Here is a 20,329-nt window from a genome sequence, read left to right as displayed (position 1 = left end):
GAGGAAGTGACTGAGTGTGTGACTACCTTCGATGTTCCCTTCAGCACTGAATAAGAAGCACTTCTTTGGTACATTCTCCTATGTGCTTGATGAGGTGGAAATATCTTGCTGCTACTGACGTTGTTTTTCTCCATTTTAAGTGGAATGTGTGCTGAAATCAGGGTTTTTGCAAGGTTTTCAAAAGTCCTACTTTCAGCTATCTCAAGTGTCTTTCCTGATTTTTTCAGATTCATTCCTAAAATACATTTAGCTATGGCTTACCTCATTCATTCATTCATTGCTTCTTTGATTAACCTTTGTGTGTTGTAGTATTTATTTATTTTAAAAAAAAAAAAAGAAAAACGCACTGGGAATGTTAAGTTAGTTGGTGATTTGTAGCTATGGCTTAGGAATGTTATTGTTTTCATGCTGTGATAAAACTACAAACCCCATAAAGCATTATTTGGCCTTAAAATTGAATATTTAGATAATCAAAATCTATGAATTCTTGTCGTCATCCACAACTAGCTCCTTCGTCATAGGAAAGTATTTACTCAAAGAGGTTTGGTGTGAAAACAAGGATTTTAGTTTGGCTAAAAACCGTCATCAGTAATTTCTCTGAAGCTTACAATATACTGCAGGAAAGTCCACAGACCTCCAAATGTTGAACTTTCATCTCCAGTGACTATTTGGTCTCCTGCTCCCTTGTCTAGATTTTATGGTTTTGACAATATTAAACTCTAGTTTAGCTCCTCTTTCTCTCTTCAAAAGTATTAGCTGGTTTTTATTAACTTCAAACTGTTTTCCTAACTTGTGTAACATTTTGCTCATCCAAAAGTGACCCTAACTGTTAAGTAGGGTGTTAATTATGTTGATTTTCTGTACAGAAGAACTTTTTATTCAATTAAGAAGTTAAAAAATCTCCCTTAAGTAGATGTTTTGACAGATTACACTATAGATCATGAGACTGATTTATTTGTTGACTTTAAAAGAGTTTAACGTACCTCATTAACTCCAAAAATGCATTGAAAGGTTGAGTAACATTAATGTAAAGGAACTCAACAGACATCCAAGAGCTGGGAAACACCTATTAAAGTTGACAATGCTGTGTTTACGTTGCTTAAGGTAATAATTAAGCTAATTACAAGCTTTTAAGTAAATGTGCTTTTAAGTTATTCCTCATAAATCATGCAGGACTTTAATGTAAATCAAAATAGTCTTCAAAAGCATTTCACTGAACTTACTGAAACTTGCAGGAAACCTGTTACTTTTAGGCGTCAACAGCTGCTTTTAAATTTCATTCTCAGGTAAAGGTTCAATTTATTTATTTTTTTAAACCTGTGTACATTTGTAAAAAAAAAAAAATAAATTAACTTAGCATACTCCCAATCCGCCTCAAAATGTAGATTCACACACTTTGCACTGCAACTTTTAAATGCAGTGCACATCTTATACCCAGTGTAATGTCAAAAAGTATTAGCACTGATGTATTTGTTTTCCACGGCAGGTTCAATGATTGTTTTCTCAGAAAAGAAGAGTTACATTTGACCTCCACTTTAGACGTAGGACAGAACACAAACTGTAGCTTAGCAAAATGACCGCATGACTTTATGTCTGGTTTCTTCAAATGTGAAAGCCAACAAACAAAGCATAGAGTGCAAATTGTGTTGAGTGTAAGGCTGAAGTATAGTATGTACTGTATGTTTCTCTTCACCATGTTCATTCTTTCAAGCTAACAAGGCCATCCCTGAGCAGGGCGCAAAATTCAACTCCCCGTTGAATTTTCGAATAAAGTGATGAGTATATTGTGCAGTCAATGTGAGTACTCTTGAGTACTGTGGTATTACAGAAAAAGCAACTGTCTTCAATCCTGAGGTGTGTGTGTGAACCCCTTCTCCTAACCCATTCAATAAAAAAATCTGTTAAAATCAAAACATTTTGAGAAGACATATGTTGGTGTCTGTTTCGTTTTCCTTCTTCTAAACTGTGAATATACAATAAACAACTAGCCATAGTCAGAAGCTTAAAAAATACAGACATGTGGTACAGAATGGAGATATCGCCATCTGGGAAAGGCATTATCTTCTTTTAGGATCACACAAGTAATTGCACTACAATAAGCACTTATGTACAGTATGGTACACCACAGCAAGCACAGGAATAGCAAAGGAAGGGGGTAGCGGGTTGCTGACAACTGTGCAACAGAAGTGTTATGATGAAATTGCAGGTCTCACGTCTGTGGGCCTGAAAAGTGCGACCAGGTTTCAGTTTAAGGCGAGTTGGCTGGACTGAGGGTGGGGCTGATGGTGGGACTGGATGCATCCGAGCGGCTGTAGTCGCTGAGAGAACTGGGGCGCATGGCATTGCCACTGTGGGGCTTCTTCAACATGCCGGGCTGGAAATCTGAGTGGCGCCTGGCGTGCTTCATCAGGTGGTCGCTGCGCATGAAGCGCTTGTCGCAAAGTGGACAGCCAAACTTCTTCTCTCCTGTGTGGGTGCGGTAGTGGCGGGCCAGCTCATCAGAACGGGCAAACTTCTTACTGCAGTCGGGCCAGGTGCATGGAAAGGGCCGTTCACCTGCAGAACACAGATAGGAGAAATGTGGCATAACAATTAGATCCTTCTAGTGTCTTAGTAAATTGTCTCATTATGATTGACATTTTTTTGTCAAGAGAGATGAGGAGAAGAAAGCAACAGAATGCTGCATGCCAAATGAAATGTGTCTGATGAACAAGTCGTTCATCAGTAATCTCTGAAGGTTTTTATGTATTCTATCAGGATTAGTGAAAATGTCTGATATAGGGTCCTTAGAGACAGAAATCGACCCCTCATGGCCACAGGGGAGAGATAAGACATGATAATGTCCATTTAATGGGGTGACAACCTCCAAAGTCAGATAGGTTCCATTGATTCCAATGCTACAAGAAGATTAAGTACATTATGTAAGGTTTGTGTGAGGCCACACTGTTTTTAAACTCAAAAAGCCTGTGTTACTTCTAATAACATTAAAGTACAATAGAAACTTTCTCTGTGGCTTTTGCTTCCAAGCTGAGAAATTTCAAGTTCCCATGCTATGTGTACACACACATACACAGAGCACAAAGCCACGTCTGGGTCATTTCTTTTGCCAAAATACTGGTTTTGTGCTGTTGCAACATAAGTTGGCAGTGTCAATCAATCGCTGAATAAAAAATTGTGATCCATTTTGTTCGATTACAGAAGAAAGTAGTAGGATTCTTGTGATTCTTTAGAGGCTGCCATTTTGAACTATTCAATGACTCAATCAGACTTCCAGTTCTCTTTCACAGGAGGAAACAAGAAGTGGTAAAATCGTGGCAATATTTGGTTGGTTTAAAATATTATTGTTCTAAAATTTTGGTATACATTCATGCTGGTAATGGATTAATTCTGCGTAGCCAATAACAGATTGTTTTTCAAAAAGTCAGATATTTTACTATGGATCTAATGTAAACCTAAAAATCAGTTAAGTTAACCCAAACATCACTTTGCTTGTAATACAACTTATGGGTTATTCTGTTCATGCTGTTTTAAGTGTGAAAATGAAATCATCCCCTATAGAATTTAATATAAAGTATTGACTGTAGCCATCTTATTTGTGTGCTAAATGTTTAAATATGTAAATTTGCTCCCTATTATAAAACTACAAGTGAGTGTTTTTAATACTGTGGTGAGATACAAATGATGAGTTTGGAGGCTTAAAGAACACAATCAAAACATGATTTGACTTCTAAAAAGGCAAAATATTTTTTGGAGAATAGCGTGCAGGAATGTAAACTATATGTGATTAGCGGTAAATGGGCCACAACAGGTCTCTGCTTTCATTTGATGTTTGATTACATTGGTTTACCAGGCTTGCTTGGCAGCATTAATAATTTGAGTGCATGTGAGTGAGCCATATGGAACCTGATAATAACACTGGTTATCTTAATCTGATAAACACCTCATCACGTGAATGAGTGATGACTCATTCGCTGTGAATAAATAAACAATGTTATTCCTACAGGCTAATAACTCTGTAAGAAGGATATTAAAAATCAAAGAGTTATCTGAAAACATGACAAAACTAATAAGCTGTAACTGCTTTAGTAGTGATAAATTACCAACAAACTGGCGTGACACTGAACTAGCAGACACAGTTTAATTATACAGCTCCAGATGCTAATCACACTCACAATGACTACCCAACCCATTTTCAAACATGCAGCTATTTGTGCTTTGGAACATGGAAATTCACACATTCTCCCTTACATCATGCAATTAAAGTGAGGATTTAAGCAAATCTACTAAAACCCCCTGTATGCTACCTCATACATTATGTTTTCACGTCATTCTACTCTGTAAACTGTGTGCTTGAAACCAACCCACAAAGTTTGCCTGATAGATCATGCTGTTGAGTACATATTCATTGAGTTTCTGAATAACAAAATAACACATCCAGCGAGCACAGGACTTAATCTTTAAACATTTAGAGTTTCTCCTTTGAATAAGAATTATCAATCATTATCCAAACCCACGCCAATGGTTTGAGGCACGAATGAGAAAATATAATGAGATGCATAAATGTTTATAGATGGCACAAAAAGAAAAAAAAAAAAAAAAGGCCGCCAAAAGCTTTCTTTGTTCTTTGGTTTCTCCTGTGGGCCACAATGGAAACAAGCATTGTTCACCGTCAAACATTCATACGCTAGCATATGCCAGAGAGTCTCAAAAACATGAACTCGGTCTAGGTCCCTCCTAGCCTCCCTCCCCCCTTTTTGCATGCTTACAAAACATGCAGACAGACAGAGCAAGTCTAGACAGTATGGCTTGTGTTCCTGCCTCTGACGCCTTACCTCAGCTCCAGACAAACACAGTCAGCCCTACCTACTGCAGTTCCTGTAGGTTCATGCATCACTTCATTGTATTTAAACTCACTAACCAATGAATATAAATTTGCACATGGACATAATGTGTGTTTTTTTTTAATGAAAACTAGTAAAAAACACATTGATTTTCCAGCTTGAAACCACAGAAGGAATACATATAGTGCCTGGTTAAAAAGGAGTTTAAATTACTAGACACTCATCTGACTGAGGTGTGTCATGTTGGACTGATTTAATATCATATCAGCAGAAGAAGGGAGCTTGGGCTGCCCTCCTGCCACTGCAAAATGAGTCACTGACCTAAAAGTGGAGCCAAGTTCTGCAAGCTGCTTAAGGGTCAATAACCAGAGTAACAGATCCAACCAACATTAATATTTGAACAGATGAAAAGCTGAGCCACCCCGTCTGGTTGGCCTGATAAAATAACGTATTGTGGAAGCATCAAATATCTAACTTCAGTAAATTAGATGAATCCCTAAAGCATTTTGTATAAACTTTAAAAAGCTTTTGACTTTAAAGACTACAGTTTTTAAACAAGAAAAACAGGCCTAGTCTCAAACAACGTTTTGCTATTCGTTGGTCTCATATACTAATATACTGCCTACTCCAAGGTTTTATGATGTGAAATGGGGCCGCATGAAATCATTATAAAAAGAAACAAATCTAGTGAGGGGACAAGTGTTGAAAATATTTTAAAAAGTGCAATAACCTGGTTGCATAAGTGATCACGCAGACACCTGAAGGCATCAATGAAGAGGAATTTTGTCTTTCTGCATTTCTGTGGGTTCACGCATACTATCACATAAGACTGAATTAGTAAAATGAAGATTGGAGTTTTAGATTTGCTTAGGCAAAGTCCAGATCTAAATTCAACTCAGCTGTGGATTAGAGCTCTTTTAACAATCTGTAGTTTTGGAGCGTTACTACAGGGCAGAGAGAGCAAATATTGATAAATAGTGGGATGCTAATCCAATCTCAGCATCAAAGACTTAAAATTTAATTAAAAGATGTCCCTCCAAAAAAGTATTCTGAGTGGCCACTTTTTTGCAACCTGTTTTTTTTTTTAATCTTAAATTTTGACATAAAAATAATTAAAAAAAAAAAATTAGAAAGTTTGAAAAGATTTATCATGGACTCACTTGTTACACTACAAAAAACCCCTACCCTTGCATGTTTAGATGCTTTCAATGAAAATGATAACACTGCGTGCGCCGTTGGGATGTCACTGTCCAGGCTATTTTTGTAGACTGCAGCGATTACTCAGCATCTCTGCTGAAAAAAGAATGTGACCAGAGCTTGCCTTTCTTCCCATCCAGTTAGAGTCCTCCCACAGCGGGGCAGCGTGGCGACTGTGATGTCAGGCCCCACCGATTGGTTATCCCATTCCTGGCAGCTTGCCACATGCATGGTTTGCCTTTCGCAGAACGTGTCAGTTGCAGAGGGTGAGGGCAAAAGGAGGGGCTGGTGGAGGGAGACAGGAGGGAAGCTTCTCTCAAACGAACACAGTGACCCAGTTACCCATAAAGTGAGTTACATCATGCACGCAAAAACCACCTCTGCTAAGCACTAGTGTCCCCCACTAACCCCCCCACTCAAAGGTGGTGTGATTATGTCACAGGTGCTGCAGTTATATAACTGTTCTCCCTGAGTCCAGTGGGTCAGTAAATAAGCATCTCATCCCTCCATCCTCAACTCATTCATATCTCAGTGGTGTCTGCAGAAAACGCTCGAGGGAAATGGAATCTATCCGTGATGTGTAACGGACTCTATCTGCAAGGGCGAGATCAAATCTCTCTTTGACGCAGGCACCGGTGCAGGAAGTGAATTTGATCACCTGCCTCAACAACGGCTACCAGCATTTCAGCTAAATGTAGATAAAATTCCTGTTGCATTCCCAGGCATAGGCACACAGCATACACCTGAACAATTCCATGTGACTCCCGGCCAGAAGTGAGCAAGAGTAAATTCCTTGGTTGGGGTGATCACCTTGAAGTAAACTTTCTGTTTCCTGCTGAGTTACAACCTAGATACATAATTTTTGGATACTTTGGCATAGTGGAGTTTTGGTTAAAGGATTTTAGCAGCTAATATCTTTCCCGCAGCTGAAAACCGTCCTGAGATCTTTATTTAGCATAAACCCGGATTAGTTGGTCTCTGACACAAACAACTTCTCCGAGCAAGACCAAAGCAGACGTCTGTCTTAAAACTCAAAGATGCCAGAATAGTTAAGATAATTGGTATTTTACACACTTTTAAACTGTTATTGTGTTTGCTTCAAGCGCTTTAACAAAGTAAATTATTGTGAAAATTTAACTGGTGTTTTTTTATTATTATTTTTATTGAAATAGTCATTGTCTTTAATAACCTCACAATATGAACTGCACATAAACCTAGATTCCTACTAAATGACAATGCCAGAGGTGGGTCTTCATGAGTCACTCTTAAGTTGCAAAAACAAAGGCCTAATGCTTGACCTACACTCGTTCAGTAGGTCTGGGATTTAAGTCCCATGAACAATCGTTCTCTCAAATTATCAGGAATCAAAGTAAGCCAGTAGTTGTTAACAATTTGAGGTAATGACTAATATTGTCCCTTTCGCAAAAGACCATGACTGGTTCTAAATGTAATTGTTAGCATCATGATAAGGACCACATGAATGCTTCAAACACTGAAATGTGAATTAAATAACTTCAGGCCAGGTTATTGTAAAATAAGCACAGCTTAAATCTGACATTTTATTCTAATACAGTTAAATTAGGGCAGCAGTCCAAAAGATAAATATTGTAACCTACTAGGCTTTTAAAATAAATGCTTAAATTTTACAATGTTTTGCATGTACAATATTTAGAAAATAATTAATATGTGTAGTCTTTATGTGCTAAGTTTGGCTTAAGGTTAATGACTTTAATTACCGCCTTCTGTGCTGTAAGTAGAGTAAATGGCACATCTGCAATGTCAAAATGGAAATTTCAGTCATTAAGGACTTAACTTGAGTTTGAACAAAAATAACTTGAAGGACGTAATCTACTTTAGGTAGCATATTCACTGCTTCTAACCTTTTGATGAAGCTCAGATGAAAAACCCTGAAGCATTTCTTCAAACATGCAAAGAATTTTAGAAGCAAATGTTTCAAAAAGGGAACTAATTATTCTAGCCAGAATGCAGGCAGTGCCCTATAGGACTTGGATTTATTCCACATTTGTGTCAGTTTAGTGGAACAGCCAGCTTGGCAACATGAAATGAGAGGGACACTCACTCCAGTGGTAGAGCTGAGCACAACCCAATAATTTCGTCTCATGTTTACAACACTATAACCTGCAACCAGCTAGGAGCCAGCAGACAGACCAATCGCACGGCTTTGAAGAACACCAAAATGATCACCGAGTCCCTCATTGCCACAAACTGCTAGAGCAGACGGGGTAAACCCACCGCACCCGCCCTCTTTCACTTTACACGCACCATCACATGCCAAGACGATATAAACGCTAACATGTGTGGGCAAGAGAAAAAAAATATACATTAAGGCTTCTGCAGCTCCTCCTTTCATTGTTCACAAAGCAGCATACATAGGCTCTGGATGTGTAAAAATAACAACACAGGCATGAAAAAGTTTTGTGGTCTGCAGAAAGACACAGCTTGAGTCAAAACACATCTGTGATCAGAGCAACTGTTTATCCGTCCGCTCGGCTATGAGAGAATAACTTGGTGGGAGAGAAGACAAATTAGCAGGAAAAAAAAATCACTAAGTAGTAACATGTTTTATTTTTTGGCACCTTAATTAAGAGTAAGTTGCAAACAAACTCTGCTGGAACACCTAAGGTGACGTCAGGTGTTTCAGAAACATTTATGGTTCCTGTATTATCATCTTTTGCCTTTATTGATAGGGACCTAGCTAGCTCGCTTGCTTCTGTTCATTAGCTGGTAGCTGTCACATTGAGAACAATAGCAGCAGCCTTTCTCCCAGCAGGAGTGGCTCTCTCGTAATGCATTTCAGTCAGACAGGCTGCTAGCACTAACCGTAACTCTCTCCCACCAGCCAGCTTGCAGGCCTACAGACATTCACATACAGCCATGGAGGTGAGTTAAGTGGGACTCTCTGATTTCTGCTCACACTTTGACACATTACTTCATCCATCCAACTATTTAGGGAAGGGCGGTCTGCATTGACCATTTCATTACATTTTCTAACAATCAGTCACTCTGTTAGACCTGAGGACACGGTGTTAGATGTGCTGCAGGCGGCGTTACGCTTCAAAGTCAAGTTAACCAACAGCAGACAAATAGCTGTTGTCATTAAAGGGTGATTACAGTGATGTCCAATTATTGTCTACAATTGTCAAGCAGGAAGATGCCAGTTCACATGACATTTTTGACACAGTTGCTCCCATAATATCAACATCCTCCATGGGCACTGAAAAAAGGCCAGATCCTGTGAGGCCACATTACACTGTGATTGGAGGAGATGCAGGCTGGAGAAATTTCCAGTTGCCCCGATAAAGGCTAATGGCGGATGAGAGAGAAAAGTTTTGACGTTTTTCTGATAAGACAATGAGCCACTCTCTTCCTTAACTCATAACAAATAACTGGTCATTTAGTCATACACATGCTATTGTTCACGCAGTCCACACATTGCACATGGAGTGAAGATACTATTTCAAATTCAGTTTTTAATGACCAGAAATTTAAATGCATTTCATTATTTATGAATAATAAATAAGGATATGTTGAGATGGACAGACACAAAGTACTGCATAATTGTGACGTAGAAGAAGAACACATGATTAAAATTTTGTTTTTCAGTCCATACATTGTATACAACTGCTTGTACTTGTGGTATAAACGGTATATCTCCTAAAACTGGGCATATACTACACTATATTTTGAGCAACTGCATTCAGCTCCCACTCAAACTGTATGACTACATCATAGGGTTCAATAATTCATAGCTCACAGATTGTTCTCACATTGTATGACCTGACTGCTCTCACTGTAAGTGTGTGTGCAACAAGTTTGTCTCTTTAATTCAGAACTGCAATAAGGAAGGACGAGAAAAACCCAGAAGCAAAGGAAAACACACCCAAGAATGAGATATTGTCCAACAAAAACAAACATCTTTGGCAATGCTTGGCGTTCCGTGTGGAGAAAAGTGTAACAGGTGACTTTAGAGTATTCAGTCAACTTAAAGATGATGATTTTAGACTGTAGGAGGAAGCCAGATCATACCACAGAGAAATCACACATGAATGTCAAGAACATGCAAATTCCATGCATTAAGAACCCTGGCTGGGAAACTCAGGACCTACTTTTGTGCCATCATGTAACAATCTGAATTTAATTTATTTGACAATTAAAAATCTAAAATGAGTACCCTACAATTGCCTTCAGCCCCCTGTACTTTGCTAACCCCAAAATCTCATCAGCAGACTTCAGAAGTCACTTAATTAGAAAAACAAAGTCCACCTGTATGTAATTTAAACTTTATATAAGAACGTATGTTAAAAGAAGGCCTCAGAGGTTTGTTGGAGAACATTAGAAAGCAAATCACACCCCAAAGATCAAGGAACACAACAAATAGGTCAGAGATAAAGTTGTAGGGAACTTTATAGCAGTTAGGTTATAAAACAATATCCTAAGCTTTCAACTTTTCTACAGGACTTTTTGTCCCATCATCCAAGAATGGAAATATTGTGGTTTGTTTTTGGAGTTGTAGCGTGTCAAAAATGAAAAGATCCACAAGTACTAATGGTTTTGCAAGATACTGTAGAGTAGCAAACTAAGACACAAAGAATTAAGATAAACTGCTTCCACCGAAAGTGCCTGAAGTTGATCTCTTATTCAACCAGCTATTTACAACAGAGAGTGAACACAGTTAGAGTAAGTTTCTGACCGCAGGGGGTTCTACTCCTAAGGTTGTGCACCCACAAACCTTAATCAAATTGGCTCCAGCTGAATAAATGACCTACATTAATAGATGGCACTGACAGTGAATACCCTGGTTTATAACCCCACCCCCATCCTGCTGCACTCTACTGTACATTCTGTCTTTGTGCTGCAGATCCATTCATCACATGCGACATGTAGCAGTTTTCATACTGTGGTTGTGGAGAAAAACTCACAGTCTTCCACAGGTCTGTATCCCTCTATTCCAATCAACCCCACACCACAAGACGTGGCCAGATCTTGATCTCGCAACACAAACCGCTTCAGCACCTACTATGCTTCTCAGGCAGGAAAGCAATGGGAGAGGCTGGTGGAGGACAGAGCGGCTTTTATAGAGTTACTCCACAGCTAACTAAAGAATACATGAACCCTGGGGGCCACTGAAAACACCACAGTCAGGGCAAGGGCTGACAGAGGCTATTCAGCACTATGACTATCAGCGCTGCATGCTCGACTGCTTCATTCACAGTCAAATTGCAATGAAAGCAATAAAAAATTATTGCTTCTTTAAAAAGAATCTGATCTGCTATCAGCACATGTAGGGTAACATATGGTTAGCATATGCACCAAGAAACGCCTGCAAGATATCTTCAGTGGAACAGTAACCCTGCACCAGACGATTACCAGGCAAGATGGCGGCTCCACTCTGGCTTTATTATCACCATGAGGATCAAGTAGATTGAACTAATACCGTGTTTCTGTGGACACAAAGAACAGCTCCACTTGGCTTTCCAGGGCCAACCAGTTATAATGATACACACTGTTGCTTCACAGCAGAATAGCAAAATATACACTGCAACAAAGGCACATTTGTACATGTATAGCAAAAGTTCTCCAATGTGAAATTGCAATTTAGACTAAAGTAACGAAAGCTAAGATGCAGACAAGGCATGCTAATTGTTGTGGCGCAAACTTCTCTCAGCAATACCAGCCAATAACATTTTCTTAAATCAATACATGTAAGCACATTTTTACAAACACATTTTACTGAAACATGTTTCTGATTCAATATTACACAAAGTCAGATGTGAAATTAAAGCTTATTCCTCCTTGAACATGTTTTTTAATGTATGATAGATGTACTGGATAGTGAGATCAGGCTGGCTCAGGGGTCTCCATCTTTCTAATTTGTAATGTTGACTTTTCTATAACTCAATAAAATTTGACTTCAATTACAAAAAGTTTAGAATTTTTGCTCATGATCATATTTTAAGCCCATTTTCAAATAAAAAATAATGAGAAGGACAATACATAGAATATTTCAAAATGTTAACAGGGCCATGTAGCCAAATAGAAGAAGGGCTGGACCAGATATGTAGATGACTCCCATATGGATTTTTCTTTTCTTAATGGGTGAAAATAGGAAATAACAAGTTTCTTGTTTGGGTCTGAGGTCGTTGCCAGGGCTCAAATGTGTATCAAGAAATTCAGTTCCCTGACACAACTCTAACCCATTTATTATTCAGGGCTACACTGTATTAACATTTAATTGGCGGTTAAAATTGGGGCAATAACTAAACTATGAAAAATACCATCTGGGGGTCATTATCAGCCCATTCTTTACTCGTTTGAGCCTCATACATAAATGTCCACAGGCTTTTATATGTTGACTACAATATATGACATAAATACTCACCTACTCTCAAAACCCTTCAAAAGGAGTTGGAAAGAGTACTGGATATAACTGCATATGTGGCCTTAAAATTGATTTTGCTCATGGTGATTAGGTACAAAGTAGACCTGAACTCACCATGGGTTTCTTACATGAGACTTCCATTTACAAAATACACTTAAATTTACAAAATACAATCTACATTGTCAAAAACCATTATGGCACCTTAAATAGGTTTTACCCGGTTTTCAAATAGATATCTAGGAAAGGCAATTCAAATTGTATGTCTTTGACAAATACAAACCCAAACTTTTCTCCACAGTTTTCTTGCATCAAACCTAAAGGCAATTAAAATCTAGCCCTCAAACAATAGCATTTGGGATATTCTTTGGCCGATTTTTCACATACTGAAACCCCAGATTTAAGTTTGGCTGAAATATTCTTATGGCTGCCGCAAAATATTGACTAATTTTCAACTCAATTGCCATTGCAAAATAATGAGAAGCACAAAGCACTGCAAAAAGTAATATTTTCACATTATGTTGCTGCATAAAAGAATGTTGCTCTTTGTACTGTGTGGGGTCCTATACCTGGCTCCAATACACATACATGATGACGTGCTCCAAGTGGGCCTGGGTTCACAATAGGCTTTGTATACTGATCCACATGGTTTGGCTAAAAGCAATACTGTACATATAGACAAAACCTGCAGGAAACCATACTTGGATCATAGTTGGCCTAATGGGTATTAAAAAAAACAAAAACATTTGAAATTATGCAACGTATCTTGGCCCTTATAGGTTATGCTTCTTGTCCAGAGCAAGCCATTTTCTACTTGAATAGGTGCTATATAAAAATGCTAGCTATGTCATTAATGTAGCAGCAGCAAAATCTGACATCATTATCTAAATATCTGAATGTGATTCAGAAGTTTCATAATGTGTTGTATGACAGCATTATTTGGTGGAAGTCCTGTTGCTGGTCAGTTAGGCAGGCTGAACTCTTCAGCCCCTCAGTATTTTTTATTTATTTATTTTTGTTACCCATAAGCGTGCCAAGAATGGATTCAGGAAAACCCAATCTCCACCCTGATACCTCATCACTGCCACCAACCACACAGGAACACTGAGCACTCTGTGTTACAGTTCAGCCAAATATAAAACCACTGGCAGGGATGAAGCATATATAATGAGGGACTCCTGCTGCTCTTTCCATGTGGAATTTGGGATAATTTCCCATGTAAAAATGTCATTAACCAGAGTTATTTGACTAAAAATAGGTAGCACATTTGAAGAACCAGACTGTAGCCGTGCTTCCAGGTGGTACCACTTATTGTTTAGGACAGTAAAGGATTTTACAACCATCTAACAGAATTAGTGGTACCAAAGCAGAACACAAAAGAGGTTCAGAAAAAAAACCATTAATCCAACTGTAGAATATGTCATTAGGCTCTTTGTCGTTAAGAAATATTGGCCCCAGGCCCTTTTGTGTGACCAGCAGGTTTCACATGTGTATTGTACCCTGAAAAGATGGGCTTTTGTAAGATCTGGCTGTGGGGGGGCTTGGTTGGAAGAAGAGCGAGGGGCCATCAGGTTTCTGGAGATGTCAGTGTGCATGACATGAATACGGGATGTTAATAAGACTTCACTTAAAATCATAACACACCACTGGGTGGGTCTAATACATTAAGACAAGAGAAAATTTTAATTAATCTTGAAAAAATATAGACCACTACTCGTTCTATTTGTAAATCAGTCTGAAGTCACCACATTTTTTCTGCTTTTTTACGTTTTACAGGACTCTTGCAGTGAAAAAAATGGCTCCACCTCCAACATAAGGATACCAAACAAAAGCCGGCTGGTAACCTTAGACCCCTAAACTGCTCTGGATTCCTAAGCATCAAACTCAACGCAGTATAATGAGTGATTTAAATTCAGTGTGTACGTCTGTGTGTGCTGCACCCAGGATGTCCCCGTTGAACCCGGCGTGAACAAAAGGAAACGTAAAATGCAACCTATTTATCTCCAATGAGGGGGTCCCTTCAAACGATAACTGTTTAAACATTCAAACTCGGAGTTCCAAGATTTCAAATCACAGACCAAAGAAGAAATGTGTATTTACATCTTAAGAAAGGGAAGAATTAGAATATTTAATGCAAAGGAAGTAAGGGGCTAAACCAAATTAGCAGCATAAAATAAATACTTTAGTTTTGTTCATGTTTTGAGTAACTGGCCCTTTACAAACCCCTTAACAGCTTGCAACATACTTAAACAAAATAAAAGTGATATCTGAACTACAATTACACATTGTTTCAGGAATTTTCAAATAACATTATAAAATTTGAATGTACTAAGCCAGGGTTTTTTTATTGGTCACGAACATTTTGTAAAAGAGAGAAAAAACCCCAAAAAACAAACACACACACACAAAAAAAACAGACTGCTCCTTTTAAAGGCCTCTGCAAAAAAAACCTGGCAAACCTGAATGTCAGAAGCCAGAGGGAACATCTTGTCCCTGGCTCTTTGTTTGTTGTCTATAGTGTTTCTCCTTCAATTAGAAAGCAGCACTTGGCTGAACCTGACTAGGCTGGGATCCGTTCTCTCGTGATTCTGCTAGTATGGGCTGAAAGGAAGCAGGCTGCCTGAGCCTGACTCCATGAAAACATGCTAAGATTGGCTGAGGCAGCCCTGCTAAACTCAGATGACCCACATTTTGGACCTGCCCAGTAAAACGGGAAGAGAGGGTCATTATTATCAGAATTTATAGGACACTGCCCAGTGGAGCAAGCCAGACGACAGAGCATATCCAAACAGAGAGGCAGGCGAAAGGAAACGCTTATTAGGCACGGAGACGAGGGCAGGGCTAGCACGGAGCAATAAAACCACACTAAACTCCGGGCTGATGGAGGGGGGAACTGACTGCTGGAAGCAAGGCTGGAGCTTACTCTGAGACAAGGCAGCAAAATTAGGAGTTTCAGGAACTTACCAATTAAATCAAAACAAACCATCCTTATTAACACAAATTAAAGGACACAAGCTGAGCAACAAGACAAAAGAAAAAGCTACGAATAATGAGCTGTGGTAAAGCTGCACTAAAACAAAACAAAACCGTAATTACAAAAGACACCATCTTCTTTGTTGTAATTATAAGTCACATTTCTCTCCTTTAGCGTTTTCTTAACAAGTGGTGATTTAACAGCCGGCAGTCGACTCTACTGGAGCGATAGTAAAAGTTGACTCCAATCAATAGTAAATGACTCTATACCAGCCACAGAGAAAATCCTCAAGCATTTGGTCTCCCACAGTGTTTAAGGCTGGTCTGTTCTTTTTGTTTTCACTGAATATTACATCTTTGTGCAGGTGTTATGAATAAACCTACCAATAAAGTGACACAAATCAGACGGGGAGATGAGTTTGAGACGAAGGAAAGACAAAAGGCTGAATTCCATTTTTCCCCAATAGAGTTGTTTTTAGGGGTGTGGCTTTTCAAAGCTTTCTGTAGAGCAGGAGGAGGGCTTTCTACCCTCTAAAAATGGACTCCCAGTTAACATATTTTTGACACATGACCATTGTAATGTCATTGTATTACATGTGGTTTCATTGTTAATTATTGCTAATCTGCATATGGTAAAATAAAGTGTTCATGTGTTTATGTGTTCATATATACATATATATACACACAACTTTGGAGACTATTGTACTAAAATCAGCTGTTTTGTAAAAAATATGTATGAAACGGTTAGTATATTGGATTACTAAACTTTTATATAATTTAATCGAATAAAGTCTATTTTAAAAAATGCTTGTTCCCCTTGTTTTCGTAATCATATTTTTCATTAGCAGCAGCAATACTAATATTTCAGTCATTGCAGTGCAATATCTTATGACTATATATGAAGATTGTTATTCAGAAACACAAAAAGAACAAAAGGATTCAATTTGTCTAACAATTGTAAATATTTGCATATGTAAATACTTATATGTCTCTCTATGCAAAAAGCAAAAGTCAGATTTTTATTGGGGCTTGTGTTTTTTTTAATAATTTTTCATAGGTGTTTGTGTTCAAAGTCTTGCCCATGTACCTTGGGACATTTCCTGCCCACTTTAGAAACGATTTAAAGTAATTTTCTATGTTCTTCTATCTTCTATAGTCACCTGTACACTAATGTGATTATATGTTTTAGAAACACAAATAATACCAGCAGGAGGTTAGCCAATTTGGTTTCTGTTACAATCTGTTACATTTGTAGAACATGGTTCTGATCCTAGTCTAAACAAGGATCAGAACCTCAATCCAATGTAAGGGGAGTGTAATGCAAATTTCTTCTAACAAACAACTGAATTAAATTATATGTGAGATTTGAACATTTTTATAATTACTTATCTCAATCATTTATGAATACACTAAACTATGAGAAAGAATACAATAAGTTTTGAGGAAGGGGCCAATTGACCCAAAGTCTACTTTATGTTCTTCCTGAATAAATATTTAAAAAGTATGATATGTGAGTGGCTATTTAGTCTGCTTGTTTTATTCAGTCTGGCAGAAATCAGAAGGGACTGATGATGAATCAGCTTCTTGAAGGAGTGTCCCATTTCAGATAACCACAACATGAGCTAAACGCTGTGGGAAAGGGGGGAATTGTTAGAATTGGGACTCAGACTAAAGTGTGTAGCAAAACACAAAACGGTTGTTTTGTTACTATGGATAAAAAAAATGCCCCGCATCTGTTGGAGCTGCTTTTTCATGCTTGCACGTTTCTGCAGCAAGTGACTCAAATGTGGGTCACGCTCACGCAAGGTGCTTTATCCTGTGATCCAGAGAGCTCAGTTTTCCTCTCAGCCCTGTCAAGATGATGCATGTGCGTGCGTTTGCAGAAGAGGAGCGAAAAGATGAGGTGTGAGCTGCAGCGCTCCCATCACGAGGAAAAGGCAGTGAGATTCCTCAGTCGAGGCTCAGCTAGCTGAGTCTGTTGCTGGCCAGATCAGCTGGCAAGTCTGTCTAGCGGGGGTGTGGCACATCATAACAAAGGGCTGTGGGCAGACAGGAGACTGACTGCACAGCTCTTATCAACCCCCCAATTTCAGTCGATATGTATCTGCCCTCCCTTCTTCAGTGTCGTATCCTTTGGAATGCAAAGCGCTAAAAGCTGGAGGTATGGTCATTTTTTGTGGGAGGGGGGGGTGGGGGGGTGCGTGTGTGTGGGAAGGTCACATCCGACACGCTGTTGAATCGCAGCGCATTTATTGGACTTTTGGGACTGATTCTGCAAACTTCGTGCATGCCCATGCACACTTGACTGATTCTGCGCATCTAGCATCTATGGCTACATGTTTTGCTTTTTTTTTTTTTTTTTTTTAGAAAGTCATGCTGCTTTGAAGCAAACCATTTCTTTTTATTTTCTTAAAAGGAGCAATCTTCTTCAGGAAACGTAGCTCAATGTAGTTCTCTACGTGTACACCGCAGTTTCAGTTTGAACATACTGTCCAATGCGGTGGTGGATGTGCGTGCGTGCGTTCAGTGGGGAGGAGGAGTGGAGGGGGGAGGACAAAGCTTAAAGACTTGAGTGGGAGTGGCACTGTTTTCAAGCCTTCCTTCCCAGAAATTAAAAGGACATTATAAAGTTTATATAACTCAGCGCAATGTATCATTATGAAGCTATGCAACACGAAGGCGTTAGTTTTATCTATTTTAGGTGGATTCTTGAATTTCACCAATAATAAAGCAGTTTTAATGTATATCTTATTTAGATCAGACAGTATTCTCAGTTTTGTTTTACTCTCGTGTGAAACGGGAACACAATAAAGCAGCATTCAACACCTGCATCCGATCGAACTGACCTGTGTGTGTCCTTAGGTGAGCTTTGAGGTGGGAGGATTTGCCATAAACTTTTTCACAGCCAGAATAGTTGCATTTGTGCTTTTTCTGAGGTGGCTCTTGCTCTGTCCGACCTCTCGATCTCTTGCCTCTTTGTCTGAGCGCAGGATCGGAGGTGGCGGTAGGTGTGGCAGAGTTTCCATCCTCTCTCAGGTTCGGCGTGCTCTCCTCCTTTATCTTTGCCTGCTCGGCAACGCCGTTGGGTGTCTGCTGGTTAAAATCCGCCAGGATCCTCGCCACCACGAAAATCGAGGAGTTCTCCTTCACCAGGGGCTCCTTTATTTCTTCTCCTGTCCTGGAAGAGGTTGGGATCTCCGGTTTAATCTCCCTGTTGCCCTTAGGGGGGTGAACAACTGCACGGCTGGACATTGAAACAAGGCACTCTGCTGCAAAGTGATCCATTCTGTCTTTGAAACAGCCCCCTCTGCTTCTTAATGACATTCGGAAAAAAATAATTATGAAATAAATCCGCGTGTAGGAGGCTGTTTAAAAAAAGTACTTGCGCCGTGCTTCCCTTTGTGTAGTGGCGGTGAGGTGGAGGTCGTTCTCACCAGAGAGAACTGACTTTATGATCTTACCCGGCTTTCCAAAATCATCAACATCCTGTGCGAGAAACGCCTCGCACCAAACAAAAAAAAAAACGCAGAGAAGATCTCTCTCTCTCACACAGAAAGAGAGGGGGAGAGAGAGAGAGAAAGAGAAAGGGAGGGAGAAAGCAGAAACCGGAGTCTTTGTTTAGTGCAGCGACACCGGTAGCAGGAACTCTTGAAACTTGGATGCGTTAACTCCCATTGCGGCTTCAGACTGTCTCCAGCACAGTGAGCGCGTCTCCCGAGCGCCTGCTCCAGCTCGCTGTATCCATGCTGGGGGCGTGTCGAGCCGGGCAGCGCTCGGCAGCATCGTCAGAGGAGTGGCTCATTCATTGGGTACAGCTTGTCCCCAAGTGCTCCGAGCAGCACGAGTTACTAGAAAGTTTCAGCTGCGCTGTTTCTATGCGTCCAGAGGATGCAGCCCTCTACCTGCCGCTAGGAATTGTCGAGACAGCCACGCTGATGCAGTAGAAACTATTTATTTCCTACTTGGTGCATTTTTGATCAGATGGGCTGAGGAATATCACCAAGGAAATTTCAAGATCATTCAGTGTCATGTGACCTTCTTGTGCGACCCAGGTCACAGTGGTCATCTCTTAAAAAAGAAGAGTCAAAGCACTGACCTTAACTGATAAACACACACACCATACACGCATGTGAATCAGGTTTGCTGTGTTTTCAAAAGTATCCCGAACCCTTCAAGTATTTTAGCATTTTGTCATGTTACCACCTCCAACCTCAAAGTACTTTAATGGGATTGAACATGATGCAGCAACACAAAATCTGCAAAGTGGAAGAAAAATTATACCTGGTTTTCATTAACAAAAACAATGATAGTAATGACACCTTCAAAATACACAAGGGCCTTGTAATAGATGCACCTCTGCATCAATTACATATTGTGTAATTAATGGGAGTCTGTAGACCTTGTGCATATGAGGAGATCATTCAGTCATTTGATTATGGTGTGCTGGACATGGGACACATTCAAAAATTTCAAGCTGCCAAACCTCAAAGACTACAACTCTGTGGTTAATGCTCTGCTTATTTGGCTGGAGCCTGACCAGTCAGATTTATAGTTTATTTGCAGTAATAAGTCTGGAAAAGATGGAATTTGATTCAAATAGAAAAAAAAGAAGACAGCGGAAAAGTTTCCAATTTCTAATGGATGAACATCTCAAAATGTAATATATAGTTCCAGTAGCATGAATTCTTGTTATACTCAAATTTTGTGAGAGTTAAATTTTGTTATCAGAATGTCAATGTGGCAAAAATGCCAGTAAATGCTGTACTTTATCTGAATGTTTAGGTTAGAAAGTGCAAATAAAATGTGTATAAACTCTGTGGGTGTGGTTGTGTCTTTATAGATGCAAAACATGTAATTAAGCAGGGACCCCCACTGTGCCTCTTCACCATGCTAATCTGCAATCTGCCCAAAGAAGGCAAAC

General features: G+C 39.3%; 1 protein-coding gene across 1 annotated transcript; it reads right to left on the bottom strand.

Annotated features, from left to right (window-relative positions):
- Window positions 1-333: 333 nt before the first annotated feature.
- klf13 (Kruppel-like factor 13) lies at window positions 334-20,043 on the bottom strand. The gene is made up of 2 exons (XM_044123781.1): window positions 18,255-20,043; window positions 334-2,556 (listed from the first exon to the last, which is right to left on the bottom strand). Exons 1-2 carry the CDS (start codon window positions 18,730-18,732, stop codon window positions 2,249-2,251), a joined length of 786 nt encoding a protein of 261 aa, XP_043979716.1. The 5' UTR covers window positions 18,733-20,043; the 3' UTR covers window positions 334-2,248.
- Between the last annotated feature and the right edge of the window lie 286 nt (window positions 20,044-20,329).

Source organism: Gambusia affinis, linkage group LG08, assembly GCF_019740435.1.
Source record: "Gambusia affinis linkage group LG08, SWU_Gaff_1.0, whole genome shotgun sequence".
Taxonomy (NCBI): domain Eukaryota; kingdom Metazoa; phylum Chordata; class Actinopteri; order Cyprinodontiformes; family Poeciliidae; genus Gambusia; species Gambusia affinis.
The sequence above is the reverse complement of the archived record's forward strand: the minus strand, read 5'-3'. Positions and strand labels throughout refer to the sequence as shown.

Excerpts from the sequence above, each read along its gene's own strand:
- klf13 (XM_044123781.1), bottom strand. The coding sequence starts at position 18,732 with ATGTCATTAAGAAGCAGAGGGGGCTGTTTCAAAGACAGAATGGATCAC. Across the intron at positions 2,557-18,254 it reads TCACCTAAGGACACACACAG|GTGAACGGCCCTTTCCATGC; the intron begins GTCAGTTCGATC and ends TGTGTTCTGCAG.